The sequence below is a fragment of the Cryptomeria japonica genome, chromosome 7, assembly GCF_030272615.1.
Source record: "Cryptomeria japonica chromosome 7, Sugi_1.0, whole genome shotgun sequence".
NCBI lineage: Eukaryota > Viridiplantae > Streptophyta > Pinopsida > Cupressales > Cupressaceae > Cryptomeria > Cryptomeria japonica.
The window spans coordinates 504847880-504863838 of record NC_081411.1 but is presented as its reverse complement, the minus strand read 5'-3'; the positions used below and the strand labels follow the sequence as shown (position 1 = coordinate 504863838).

Genomic DNA, 15959 nt, shown 5'->3' with positions numbered 1-15959 from the left:
GGTCCACATAATCCTTGAAGGAGATGTCCCCCTCGAGATTGGCATCCCTCCAATCTTGGCTCAACTGTGCTTGCATCTCCTGAAAGGTGGGCTCTTGCTCCCCCCTCGATGCTTCTGATTTTTGAGGAAAAGTCGGCATCAGCGGTCGTGAACGCGAGCGTTGGACGTTTAACCTTCCCTTGATCGAATCATCGCCCTGTCCATTCTGTTCTCCATTCGTTTTTCCCAAGGCCAATTGTCGTAAGGTTTCCTCCATGATTTGTTGTCGTTGCTCTCCTCTGGTTAGGGTGTCGTTGAGTTGAGCTTGGCTTTTGGTTAGCTCCCTTAATAGTGCCATGACTTCTCTTGTAGGGTCCTGTGGTTCCCCCATTCGATCGGCTGAACGATACCTCCTTCTGGTGTACACTTGCATCCACTACCCGATAGGTTGGCAAGATCACAAGCTCTGATACCATTGTAATGTTCCCTGACCGCACCAGCGAGGGAGGCAAATGTACGGTGGGGTTGGAGCAGGGTCATACGGTGGTGTGGCTGTACGGTAGGGTCAAGGAGGTTGTACGGTGGCGCAACAGGCCGCACAGTAGTGCAGGGGCAGGCCGTACGGTAGCACCAAGAAGGCCGTATGGTGGTGTAGGTTGGTCGTACGGTGGTGCAGGACAGGCCGTATGGTGGTGTAGGGCTGGCTGTACAGTGGTGTAGAGCCAGCACACGGTGGTGTAGGGCTGGCCATACGGTGGTGCAGAGCAGGCCGTGCTGAAGGTGTACAGTGAAGGCCGTATAGTGGTGCTGAAGGTGTACGGTGAAGGCTGTATGGTGGTGCTGAAGGTGTACGGTGAAGGTCGTACGATGGTGAGAATTGGATAAAGATGTCGAGGTTTGGTGAACTGCAGCGGTTGTGTGGTGGGTTTCCGAAGTAACGGGTTCGGAATATTATGAGTTCCCCTTATGCATGTAAATCCAAATTAACAGATATGCAACTGGAGAAAGTAAACAATGATATATTTCAAGATTTGCCAGATCTGGAACGAATACAAAGGCAGGATAGGGTGAGAGGTGAATCCCACCGAAACTGCAAGTACCAAATAGGGAGGGTCTTTCACCTCCGAAATGGCAGTAGCTAGAACTCCAACAGGAATTTGCACAAGAGAAAATAAATATCAAAATTCGCATACCTACAACAATGACTAACTCGGCCATATATATGGGCTCCGGGGAAACTTCCGGAAGGGTTACAAGCGGGCCAACACAACCAACCTAAACTTGCCAAAACTAAATAGAAAGGGCTCGACAGATTTGTTATTAAATTTGGGGCCTTGCAATAAAGTAATTAGATTTATTATATAATTATATCGGGGACATCACACAGAAGCAGTGTTCACAACAGTCTATATTCTTAATAGGTCACCCACTCATGCTGTTAAAAAAAAGACTCCAGAGGAAGCATGGTCTGGTCGCAAACCTAGGATCAGCCATTTGAAAGTTTTTTGCTCTTTAGCTTATGTGTGGATTACTGATGCCAAGCGCACTAAGTTGGATTCCAAGAGTCAGAAGCTCATGTTTACAGGGTACAGCGACAACCATAAGGCTTACCGACTGATTGATGTAGACTCTGATCGTCTTATCTTCAGTCGTGATGTTGTCTTTGATGAAGAATGAGGACCATTTCAGCTTTCCTCGTCTCAGCAGCATTCTGAGGATCAGCCTTTGAAGGCTTCTGACTTACGTATTTGTCTTCCATTCGGTTCACTTGATGGGAGGGATGATGCAGATTCTGCATTTGATGATGCACTACTTGAGTTTCCTCCGCAAGATGCTCATCTTCCTCCTCCTCTTGATCCTGATCCGCTTCCTCTTCCAGTTATTCCTCCTGCTCCTGATGTTGGCACATCTACTCTTCGGCCTAAATGGTGGGCTAAGACCATCAGTGATCTTCGTCCTGAAGAGCTCATTGAGGGTAGAGCTTCCAGAAATAAGGGCAAACAGCAAAACACAATTAATTTTGCTCTTATGGCTAAGATCCACAATATCTATGAGCCTCAAACATATGTAGAGGCCAAAGGGATTCTAGAGTGGGAATAGGCAATGGATGCTGAGTTCCAAAGTCTTCAGAAGAATCACACCTAGGTTCTTTAAGATCTTCCTCCAGGGAAGAAACCCATTAGCTGTAAATGGGTATATAAGGTCAAGTATCATGCAGATGGTACCTTAGATAAATATAAGGCCAGATTAGTTGCTCGAGGATTCACACAGCGAGAAGGCATTGACTATGAGGAGACTTTTGCTCCTACTGCCAAGATGAGTACTATTCGTCTTCTTCTCTCCATTGCAGCTCAGTATGGTTGGAAAGTCCATCAGATGGACGTGAAGAGTGCCTTCCTCAATGGCGAAATGCAGGAAGAAGTCTACATGACGCAGCCTCCTGGTTTCAAGGTTGTCGGTTTAGAACCGCAAGTGTTTAGACTCCGGAAAGCACTCTATGGACTTAAACAGGCTCCTCGAGCATGGTACATAAAAATTGATCAGTACTTGGTTGCTCATGCCTTTCAGCGTAGTCCTTTAGACAGTAATCTATATATCAAACACTCTGGTAATGATATTCTCTTTCTTGTTGTCTATGTGGATGACTTGATCATTACTGGGAATTCAGCACATCTGATTTCAGAAATCAAACAGGATTTATGCAGCACTTTTGATATGACAGATTTAGGACTTCTTCATTATTGTTTGGGTGTTGAGGTTTGGCAGACTGATAACAACATCTTCCTTTCTCAGTTTAAGTATGCTAGAAGCTTGCTTGACAGGTTTCGAATGCAGGATTGCAAACTTGCTTCCACACCTATGGAGACTTGTTTGAAATTGTCAGCCAAGTTTGATTCTCCTCTTGTAGATGAAACACAATTTAGGCAACTAGTGGGCAGTCTCATCTATCTCACTGCCACTAGACCTGACCTCAGTTTTGCAGTGAGCTACATCTCACGCTTCATGACGGCCCCCAAGGCTGATCATTGGGTAGCAGTGAAGCATGTCCTACGCTATGTGAAAGGCACCTCAGATTATGGACTTCTTTACACTAGGAGTGATGATCCTAAACTCAGTGGGTTCACAGATTCAGATTGGGCAGGCTCAGTTGATGACAGGGAATGAACCTTTGGATATGTGTTCAGTTTGGGATCTGGTGCAATCACCTGGACTAGTAAGAAGCAGCTTCTCTTCGACAAAAGCAGAGTATAGAGGAGCTGTTAAGGCAGCTTGTGAGGCAGTTTGGCTTTGCCGGATGCTTGGAGATATGCAAATATCTCAAGCAAGTCCGACTCCCTTGTTTTCGGACAATCAAGGAGTTCTCAAACTTGCCAAGAATCCAGTCTTCCATGAGAGAACCAAACATATAGAACTTCATTGTCACTACATTCGGCAGTTGGTTGAAGACGGATCCATTCAGTTGCTGTATGTTCCTACCTCAGAGCAATCAGCAAATATTTTCACCAAACCCCTCAGTCCAGATAAGTTTGTAAAATTCAGGGGGTATATTGGTGTAGTTGATAGATTGACCATTAAGGGAGGGTATTAGAATAATACTTTATTATTTTATTATTAATGCTCAATATTGTAAACTTAGTGTAAATATCTTAATAAGATCTTGTTCGATCTTATTGGCAGTTTCTTTTTAAAAACTTGCCTTCTTGTAATTCTTTGTAATCCTATTTATTGAGTGTTTGCTCATTGTTAATATACATTCAATTTTTTACCAATTTCTTGCGTAATAAGTATTGGGATCATATAGACCCAATTTATTGCACATATAGAACCACGCCTCCTATTCACCAATTGTCTAGCAGAACGACAATAACCCCTCTTTATCAAAAGCCACCTCAGCCATATTAAAGTCACTACACGAAATCCAAGTGCAGGAGGCATTGAATATGCAATCCAATGCTAGAGAGCAGATCTCTCAACAACATCATTGGGAGCATAAACATTAATGATCCCAAAGGATGATTATCGATTGACATGAGGATCCAAACAAGCCACTGAGTAGGATCAGAACCATGATCAATCACACTAGAATGCCATTGTGGCGCAAGAAGGGTGACAAACCCCTCCATGACTCGACTTGTGATTGGAGGAAAACAATTGAATGCGCAATCCAACACTAGAGAGCAGATCTCTCAACAACATCATTGGGAGCATAAACATTAATGATCCCAAAGGATGATTATCGATTGACATGAGGATCCAAACAAGCCACTGAGTAGGATCAAAACCATGATCAATCACACAAGAATGCCATTGTGGCACAAGAAGGGTGACAACCCCTCCTTGACTCGACTTGTGATTGGAGGAAAATAATTGAATCTGCAATCCAATGCTAGAGAGCAGATCTCTCAACAACATCATTGGGAGCATAAACATTAATGATCCCAAAGGATGATTATCGATTGACATGAGGATCCAAACAAGCCACTGAGTAGGATTAGAACCATGATCAATCACACAAGAATGCCATTGTGGCGCAAGAAGGGTGACAACCCCTCCATGACTCAACTTGTAATTGGAGGAAAACACCGGTCCACCTGGCCAATAACTTGACATGCAGTAGAAAGCATGAATGAAGAGATATTAATTCCTAAAGACATAATACATCAATACCAGGATAATTTTGTCAATTATCTCACATGGAATACTTCTCGGCAAGGTCAGTAAGACCTCGAACATTCCAAAACATGAAATTCATGATTCAAAATCTTGCATATTGTCCCCATCCTCAAGAGAGGAGAAATGATTTTGCAAGAAATCAAAAGCTTTCTAAAAACTAGGTAACCGCCCATTCCTTCTCTTTTTTGGAACAATGTTGCCCAAAAGGGCTATGAGAGCAGCGTAAACTATGTGTTTGACTAAGGAGCACCGATGTTGGCTGGGGTGTTCGCACAGAACCAGGACGAACAAAATCCTTAATAGAAGTGTGTGATGTCCCCTTTTTGGGATCACCATATACTTTGCCCTAAAATCATAAATCTAGAATGAAATAAGGGCAAAACATAGTTAGAGATATAATCTTCATTCTATTTTTTTGAAATCCACAATGAGTTTAAACAACAATGTAAATATAACTCATGAAATACATCCAATCCTAGGTTTGGGATATAAATACACAACCAATCTCAACGGTTACATGGAGACTCAACCATAACGAGGGTTGGAAGACATGATGAAGTGTCCCAAGTATCCTCTACCCTAGGCCCAACAGCAAGACGTTATCCTCCGTGGCCTCATGTGGTCCTTAACTACGTAACCCTGGGACGCGTCCCCGGGTTAAAATCCCCCGTCCCCATACCGGGGACGTTTCGGGGACTTGGGGATAGCTAGGGGACGTCCCTCGTCGTCCCCAAAATTGCAAAATTTGTGGGAAACGTCCCAGAAACTTGGGGATGGCAGTGACTCTCAAAGGGGACATCCCCCCGTCCCCAATACGGTTTGGGGACGTCCCCCCGTCCCCTAACCGTCCCAGGGACGGCCAGCCGTCCCCCTTTTCCCAGCACATTTAAAAAAAAAAAAAAGACTCAAATGCTCAAAAAAACATTTTTTTATTTTACTATAGGTTTGTAAAATTGGATTTTAATTAATATGATGGGTAAACATGTCTGAATCACTTCCAAAAGCACTTAGAAATAATGAGCAGCAGCCTGGTAATAAATTTCACAAACACTTAGAACGCTGTAGTGCGTAAAAAAGTGGTTGTAGGTCTGCAATATTGGACTTTTCACAATTATGAAAGGTAAACAGGTCTGAATCATAGCCAAAAGCACTCAGAAATATGAATAACAGCTTGGTATAGAATTTCACAAGCATCCAAAACTTTGTAGTGCATAAAGAAGCGGTTGTAGGTCATAATAGAAATGGAAGACTATCAAAATATCCTTGAACCAGAAATAAACAATGAACTACATGCAAACAAGTGTTGGCATATTGACAATGTATTTTCAATTATGAATGCATATTGAGTATTGACAATGAATTCTGAACATAAATGTGGTATGTTAAGGTTCTATTATGTACATATACTTGCTTTATCCATGTTTTCATATGAATATAATGTATATATACATGCTTTATCTATTTTTCATATGAACATTTAAAATTTCACTATATATTTTAAATTTTCCCTATATTTTATATAGCCGTCCCCTTTGCCATCCCCACCGTCCCCAAAATTGGCAAAAAAATTTGTCATCCCGGAAACTCGTCCCGCCGTCCCCTGCCGTCCCCGTCCCGAAAACTCGGGGTAACATAGGTCTTTAACCATCATCATGAGGTGGCGTACCTAGTGAGGGCTTTACACCGTTCCTCTCCATCATATCAACCTCTCATCTCTTATGATTGATTCACTTCAACAATAAGGTGCCTTTGACCCTCATTTAGTCATCATCGTAATACCTTGACAATTTTACTTCTTGTATTTGTGAGCCATGGTGGAGAAGAGGGGAGAGATTGTGGAGAGTGCTCTAGAAACCATCTCTTCGTAGACCCAAAGACTGTACCCTTTGTACTCCTTTGGCCTCTATGGGCTCATCTTATCCCACTTCGAGGTGGCATATCTAGAAGAGTCTCCATACACCATACCCCTCTCACAATACTTTCATACTTCCCTCACCATGCTTAGAATTGTAAAATATTTATGTTCACTATAATATTAATTATTGATTAACTTTCTTAACAGCGTTATGTTGTATTATAATTTATCCAGTGAATGTTTTCAATATTGATAGTAATTTAATGTTATCAGCTTGTTTCCAATACCATAACAGCTTGTATTAACATTGTTGGCTTTAGATTACTATATTATGCTGATACCATTAAGTTAATAGTATCATTATGTATCATCAGAGTTGAGTTGTGCTAATATTATTAAATTGTGTTAAATATTAATTGCATTAACAGTATTTACTGTATTAACAATATTAGATTATGTTAGCAATGTTAATATTAACAAGGTCAGATTTATTACTAGTGTTAATTATATTGTTAATACCAAGCTGAATTAACAGTCCCATATATTCATACTTTACCAGTCCGTATAGCTGCTGTATTCCCCTCCCATACTATCTCCTCCTATTTCGTGGTGAGTCTGTGTGCTATCCCTTGCCTTTCTCTTATCCCCTCCCAAGTGAGAGTATGCTGTGCTACATAGGAGAAGGAGGGTCAACGGTATTTAAGACCATTGAACAGTTATGACATCTCCCAAAGACCTGTTTCTTAATACGTGCCTCACCAAGTTCATGGGTCACATCTATTCCTAAAATGCAGATCGGTGCTTTCAAAGCATTGATTATGCTAACTAGTAAATTATTAATAATAATAAACATTGATCGATGTGGGGAAGGGATGAATAATCTAATAATAAACTTTAATAAATTGAGGATATTTACTCACATACCTTAATAATAAATATGAATAGTAATAGTAATAATAATGAACATTTATAAACATGAAAATAATAAGCATTAATAATTAATACTATTAATAATAAATATGAATAATCAATGATATTAGTAATAAACAAGGGTGTTAATAAAACAAGGATATTAATTAATAAATTATGGATAAATTTATTGTAAGTAATACAATAATCTTTTGATCAAATGGGAATAATTGAAGCAATGAATACTATAAATGAGTATATTATGAGGGACATCACATAGTGGGAGTAGCAACCTCCTTCCGCTTCTTAGAAGGGTTTGAAATTGGCACCGATGGTTGCATACGCATGGTAGTTGGTTCATTGGGTTTGGGCGGCACATTGTTGGACGAGGTAGCTTTGCCCTTGCGAGTAACTGTACTCCACTTTTCCTCAATTTTTGAAACCTTTGGAACACGTGTAGGGTCAAAAACCTTAGGAGGTGACTTAGCCCTCAGAGCAATGAGTGGGAAATCCTTAATTTTGTGCTTAGATGATTGACAACGGAACAAGTGTTGGACAAGTTTAGATAGAGCACATCCTAAGTGTGGCAAAGACCTCCTATCTAAATATCAATAGTCTCTTCGAGGTCACAAAACTAGTCGACCTTGACATAGACCCATTTATGGGGTCGAGCATGATAAAAGCAATCGAGTTCGATACAAACAACTTTGCCAAGATATTGGGTATTAACATGCAAAAAAGGCCAACAAGGCAAAGGAAAACCAAGAAACTTAATCCAAACTTGGACACAGTTTTTTATCATTAGATACTGCAAGTATTAAGACCAATGCTAAAAAACTAGCAAAGATGACCTGACATACAAAGGTCCATTTTGAAAAATGGCCTGAACATGGCTAAATTCAGCAAAGCAAAAAAGGAGAAAAATCTTTGGTTAGGTTTTGGACACCATCTAGGTGGAACCCATGAGGGGTCCATGCCTTGGAAACCTACTCCCGGAGCATGCTTTCAGGGAGGACCCTCCCAACAAAATATCCTATAAGAGTATGATGCTCTAACCATTGACATGCATTGTCAAAATTTTGAATGGTTAAAACCACATTCATAGGTTTATCAAAAGGCATGCCTCGTGAAAAACCTTGGGCACAAATTTCCATGGACGTTTGTTTAATGAAGCCATTATTGCCAACCTCCAAAGCATCAACACCAGCAGTAATTGCTGGCTGAGGCTGGCCAAGGCCATTATAAAACTAAAAGGACTCCCGCAGTTAATGCAATGCGATGCAAGACGGTGACAAAAACAAGCAGTATGCGAAAAAAAACACAAAACCCTAGCAGAGCAAAAAACATTGACTGCTTCTAAATTTTTTAGCTCCTAAGTATATTGGCACCTTAAGATTTCACTTTTAGACTATTTCTGCATTTTCCATAATTTCAGCTGGTTGTGCAGGAGATAGTTAATAATTAATAATTAATTGTAAGTTGTTGAACAAGAATAAACTAAATGACGACATAAATTAATTATTTATAAGGTGGATGTAAAAAGTGATGGAGAGCCGGAAATGTTAAATATGAAATAAAATCATTTTTCCAAGCAAAAAGGTCTATTTAGTTGTAAAGTGATTTTAAATAATAATTTCCAGAAAGTTCTTGGGAATATTATAAAAAGGGCTAAAGGGTCTCATTTGATTCATGCTGGATATTTGATATTTTCTGAAATCTAGAGTTGTGGAGATTGAACAAGTTTGTTCAAGTACAACCCTAGGACGAAACCGTACTGTGAAGATTGAGTTCGGTGGTGAAAGACCCTCCCTGGATGATGAAGTAAAATCCATTCAGGGTTTCAGTTTGTGGGGAAAGGATTTGCAGGTACGATTGAAGATCAATTTGTGAAGTCTTGTAAGCAAGATAAATTACTGAGTTTTTGGAGTTTGCAGAGTTGCCAGGAAATAAAGTGGATATCATGATGGAAAAATGACTTCTAGTGCTGGGAAATGAATCTCTGAGAGGATTTGGAAGGACAGACAACTATATCTCTTCTGGGCAATGATAGATTTGGTAAAGTTTGGGCAATTTTGCACCCTCTTGCTGATCGCTAGTTTCTAATCAGTTTGGGCAATGATATATTGTATAATCTTTGGGGTGATTGGAATGTTATCTGGCCACCATTGACATCATCAGCTGGGTGTATGTGTGTAAGAGGATATCGAAGGGTTTGTTCTACAAAAATCCACCAATACAGAAGCATTGGGAAGCTTAACTTGCTGGCCACCATACCTAGCAACTAGGTGTGAGTGTCGCAAGCTGGGGGCACATCATCAGGGTCTAAAACTAGATATTGGGAGCCATTATACTAGTCTATTCTAACTATAAGGTGGATGTGAGGCATGCAGGATGAGTTGCACCAGGAAGTCAGATACAAGAAGATTTGAAGCACAAAAGGTAAGACATGGGCTTAGATTGGAGAAACATTATGGAGCAACAGTCCTTTTTGCTATTTCCAGCTTATGAAGTTGGCTACTTGCTGTTTCTTGAGGTTAGGGAATTAGATCTGCTCAATTTGTAAACAAATTTTCTGTTACAGCAGTTGATATATGAGTTTTAAGTTATCTCTTATTTACCAAAAAGAATATATACAAATAGTTGTTTGAGTTGTTATGGTTACTCTGTGCAATTGGTAATATTTATATGAGAATATTGTTTTACAAACATTCAAACTCCAAAACTTCATAAGACTACAAACAAAAACTTATCACATTCACATGCAAACTGTTTGACAAAATGCTCATTGGGAAGAGGTGCAAAAATTGGTGAAAAATTGATGGGGGTCTTTACTTCTCCAAAAGAGAGAAGATATGCAAAGAAAACATGATTAAGTGAAGGAAGGAATCAAGAAGACCTTCCAAGGATAACACTTCCTTCACCCCAAGTATCAATCACAATTGAAGATAACGAGGTGATGACAAAGGTTTAGTGAAGATGTCTACAACTTGCTACTCCATAGGCAAGTACTCCAAGCTGAGAACACCATATTGGATGAGCTGCATAATGAAGTGCATGTGGATCTCAATTTGCCTAGTACTTTGATGCTCCATTGAGTTGTGTGAGATATGAATGACACTCGGATTATAACACCAGAAAGTAGTGGGATGATCAAGGCATTGATCTATTGTTGTTTATCTATGATCATTGATTCATCACAATTGCCACATTCATTAATTGTCTCCCATTTTAGTTTTAATGTAGGTTTTGTTCTACACCCTCTCATGACTGTGATAATTACCCATGATGAATCTCATAAGCTATTAAATGGTCAAATCTTATGCGAGTCATGTGAAAGTGATTCAAAGGTGCATATGCAATAGGAAATGTTAAGAGGATTCATCTTGTAACTCATCCTACATCCTTGGGTGCATATGTAATCTAGTGTTCAATTTTATTTACATGAGGTCTTTGAGTCTACCCATGGCTGCTATTAGATCATGGCTGGTGTTACATCTTTAATATCATGTGCAGACCTTAATGGAATATCCCCTTAGGTTCTATAGAGCCTGAGTAGAAGAGGATTTTCCCTAGTCATATGTGCTGTCCAAAACCACTCCTTGTTAATGTATCACTCTCTCTGCTTGAGGTACCTTGTTCCCCTTATCTCACTTTGGGTTATGGTGCTAGAGGAGAGGGCTTGTGTTTTATAGCACCAATAAGATGCATGCCCTATACCAGTGACTATACTTAAAGAAAAATTGTTATGATTTGTCATCTTTTCCTTTTAGTTGGAGAATTGCCTTGAATACACTTTGCTACAAGAAAAGCCCATAGAGTGGTCATGTCAAGTCTTTCAACTTAGCCCAATTGATCAATCATAGGATATTTTAAAATTTCCTTTGTAGTCATTGTAATGACTTGGAACAATTACCTTGATACATTAGTATGCCCTATTCTACTCTTGAAAATAAGCACAAAAGATTTGTAAGATACTAGCATACAGTAAAAAAAAATTCTTTCTTTCTTGTATAATTTAAATGCAATTCAAAGGAATTTTAGCATCAATGGGTGTAATATCCCTTGCTGATTATGGCTTTGTAATGTCCCCTTTTCTATGTGACATGAGATGAGCAGGGGTTGACCTACCATTCGAGTTCCCGTAGGTCAATGACATGGTTAGGGGACTCATTCTGAGAGTCATGGAGCTTTGCAGGGGCTCTGTGAGCCGTTTTGGACCTTCAGACAATAGTTCCTACATTTTAGGGAGGTTTCCTATTTTTTAGGGAGAACTGGCAATTGACTGAATGACCACCTGGGGGACCAAGGAGTAGAGCAAGATCCTTTTGAGCAGTTACAGGTGTTTGGAGAGAGGTTCCTACTTTTTAGGGTGATTCCCTACTTTTTAGGAGGTTGTGGCAGCTTCCATATTTGAGGTTCCACGGGACCATACCATGGTTTTAGTTTCAAGAAGATTGGGTGTGTTTCCTAGTTTCTAGGAGCATCCCTAGATTTTAGGGATGGGACTGCCAGTTGGCCCATCTTGTCCGGCATCAGTCATAGACATGTGACAAAGTCAGATTCATGTTTGGTTGGTTATTTGGGCTATTATTGGATTTATGGAAATATTTTAATATATTTAAATATTTCCAAAGTTAGTGATTAAATAAATTAAAATAAGGCTATGTATATAGCCATTTCGGAGTAATAAGGGGTTTTTGGCTTCATCTGGTTTGATATGCCTATGTGTTATAGCTCGTTGGAAAGGTCTTGAACTTTGCTACATGATTCTCACCTCCCGGAGTCTTTTTGGATGCTTGAAGCTATTTATTTGCAATAAAGTGATATTTTTCTATAGATTGACGCCATAATTGGGAAAGTGTCACTTTATTTATAAAGCGCAAGCTTTATTATTCTTTAGGGTTCGACTTGCAAAGGGAAAGGAGTTATAAGGAGATGAAAACCTAATTGATAGCATCTTTGATCATTTTGAAACTTGCGAATTTGGGAATTGCTTTGGAAGAGTGATTTTGGTCTACGACGCAAACCCCAGGTTTGAGCTTGCTGGGACGTAGCCCTCAGCAGGAGTTGACAGTGGATTTATCTAGGATTGCACAGAGATTGTCAGAGGTAGAAGACACATCTTATTGGCCTAAAGATTCAACGTGCATATTGGGGGTTTCAACAGGGCAACTGGTCTATTTCAGCTGGCACGTGATTTGCAGCAGCTTCCACGCCTCCTTTGCAACCATGCCTTGTTTGTATGTTGACTTGAAGGGTTGTATTCAGCTTATTTGGTCTTCCTTGTTTGTTGCTAGTAATATTTCTCCATTTGGTATCAATCCAGATTGAGAACAGCTCCAAATAAATGTATGGATTCTTGCTGAATACAAAACTAGGTTATTTGCTTGGTATGATTTGCAGTATTTTTAGATTGCTTAAGTGTTCTTACATATGAACATTATTTACTGTTTTATTTCATAGTTGTTGCTATTTATCAATTACTTTACATATAACATCAAAACCCAAAAAGAAACAACCCTTATTCTGCAACTTCTGTCTATTCTATAAGATCACCGGAAAATTACAAAAATATAGTATGTTTAATTAAGAATTTACAGAAGCAACAGCAAAAGGATTCATTTGGGATCTTTCAGGCTGTAAAATGCTGAAGATATGCTCAAGGAATATTGTCAAACAGTTGTCCTACAACCTCTAAACCTGCTGTTACCAAAATCTGATTGCTTTCTTGATGTTCATGACCCGAGTTATTATATCAAACAATTCACCCACAAACATTAGGCTTGCTGTTCTGAGTTTCAGACTGATAACCTTGCATGTTATGTGGTTTTGGACAGCTGTATAATTCTGCGTGTTATGCAGTTTAACTTGGCATATGACTTCAGACTTGCTTTATTAGTACTAACTCCAATTTGCGATGGTATTATTGCTTGCAAACGATTAAGACAACCTTCTAGGATGATCATGCAATAGTTTTTGTGTTTTTCAGATGCATATACATGGATTAAATGCAAGAAATGAACACCTACAGCAGACTGGAAATTTAACAAACAATTGGCATGCAACCCAATGATTGAAGTAACAACATATGGACTGAATGCAACCTTATCCCTCCTTATTATTGAAAGCAATAGACTGATTACAAAATATCTAAGCAATGGCCAAGACTCTTGGCTTACAATGAAATAGTTTCATTTCTGAGTACTAAGGCCAGCCATGAATTCATACATACATTGCTGAAAACTTATTGAAAATAATGCCAAAGAGAACCTGGATGAAGTGCCTTGGTGTATAGATGAAGAAGCAAGCAATATCAAGACTCCCTATGCTTTCCTTGTGCCAAATTGACCCCTCCACCAAAATCACCCCTGTTCTGATGTAAGTGACAATAATAAATAAATATCAGCTCCTATGCTTCTTTTCAAGCATCTAACATCATCAATGAACTCCTCCCAAGTGGGCACTCCAATCTTGGAATGAATTGATGCACCAAGATGAAGATATGAGCTAAATCGTGGGGTATGGAAGGACTGGTCGAATTTTGTCTCTGACCTGAAATGTGACTAAAACCGCCTCAAATTTACCTCCAATGTGCTCCTATGGATATCGTCTTTCTTTCCTTAATAGGGAGATGCAATCAATACACCAATGAACTGTAGTCTTTTCCAAAAATCGTCCACCATAAATGCTGATACCAAAACTCAATAATCTCAGATATGAAATCTGAAAAATTACTGAGATAAGAACTCAGTGAATCATAGCTGCAATCAACTCCAAATATCAAAATCGTTGAAGACACTTGATACCAAAATGCCTCCAATTCAAACCCAAGCAAAATAGGCCCTTGGCCACCAATGAAGCTCAATTAGAAAGACTGAAATGTCTTCCTCTCAGCTGCAACCCTTTGGAGGAATCTTTCACCACCTCAGTTATGCTATCAATGGGAGTTTTCGTTCCCAAAGACAAATAGATCTGCAGAAACCGTTGGATCCACAAAACTCAATCAATACAAATATCAATTCCTGGCTGATTAGAAGCTTAACTTGACCTTCTTTTATACATTTTTCCAACCTTTCAAGAAGCTTCTAGAAATAATATTATATTACTTAAGTGACTTTTATGATATGGTATTAATTTAAGTCACTCTATTAAATTAATTAAATATAAAGTTACCTTTTAATTTTTATTTATTTGATAACTTTATAAATAATTAACTTAAAACTTTTAATTAAAATAATCAGTTAAGTTATCCTTAAGAAATATCATTAATTGGACAACTTAATTAATTATTCTGCCTTCAAAAAAATGGGGACATTACAATGGGATGCGTGCCCTATACTAGTGGCTATACTTGAGATAAGCTTGTACTTGTTACGACTTTTGTCATATTTTCCTTTTATTTAAAGAATTATCTTGAGTGCACTTTGCTATAAGAAAAGCCCATATAGTGGTCATGTCCAGTCTTTAAACATAGCTGAATTGATCAATCATAGGATATTTTAAAATTTCCTTTGTAGTCATTGTAACTACTTGGAACAATTACCTCAATACATTAGTATGCCCTATTCTACAATGGAAAGTAAGTTAAATAAGCACAAAAGAGTTGTAAGATAGTAGCATTCAATGAGAAGCTTTTTTCTTTCTTTCTTGTATCATTTATAATGAATTGGAATGATTACTTTGATACATTAGTATGCCCTATTCTACTCTTCAAAATAACCACAAAAGAGTTGTAAGAAAGTAGCATTCAATAAGGAACTTTTTTCTTTCTTTCTTGTATCATTTGAATGCAATTCTAAGCAGGGATTTGATGGACAGGAAACGATTATGTTTGATATAATTTTCACGTTGCAACATTATGTGTTCTATCTCAAGACAAAGGTGGAAGAAGATAAAATCCCTAATGAAGATGCTCTGGCAAGACTGTTAAATGAATCAGCAAAAGAAAATGACGAGAAAATTTAATTTGGTGGACTTATTTATTTGCTTCATTGTATTATATTGACACACACAATAATTGACTTGTAAGCGAGTTATCAACCATACACAACTATTTGCTTTTTTATCATAAAAAAGTTAAAAACAGTTGTGTGGCCTTATCTAGCCGCAATCAACTGTGACGATACTAAATTTTATTAGAGTCAATATGGATTGGTTAGCTGCATTATTATTCAGAAACATGGATGCTCCTTACTATCATGATTCTAAAAAGTCTCTATTCAAATTGCATTTGCAAAAAAATACTTCAACATTGTTATAAAGCTGGTTATTAATGATATGAATGCACAATGCATATTCAGTGCATGCTACTAGTATTTTTGTTTTTGAAAGTGGTCCAAACTTTATGGCCAAAGATTTTCTTTTACTATTATGATTATAAAAAGTCTCTATTCAAATCACACTTGCAAAACTTTACTTCAACATTATTAGAAAGCTGGTTATTAATAATATGAATGCACAATGCATATTCGGTGCATGCTACTAGTATATTTGTTTTTGAAAGTGGTCAAAACTTTATAGCCAAAGATTTTCTTTTACTAAA

General features: G+C 38.4%; 1 protein-coding gene across 5 annotated transcripts in view; it reads left to right on the top strand.

Annotated features, from left to right (window-relative positions):
* Window positions 1-15721, top strand: part of LOC131060160 (cystinosin homolog) — a 238030-nt gene extending 222309 nt beyond the window's left edge. For all 5 annotated transcript variants that reach the window (XM_057993288.1, XM_057993282.2, XM_057993283.2 and 2 more), the window contains one exon: window positions 15236-15721. In XM_057993288.1, the coding sequence (XP_057849271.1) occupies window positions 15236-15382 (147 nt within the window). In that variant the 3' untranslated portion in view covers window positions 15383-15721. The remainder of the gene's footprint in view (window positions 1-15235) is intronic.
* The last annotated feature ends 238 nt before the right edge of the window (window positions 15722-15959 follow it).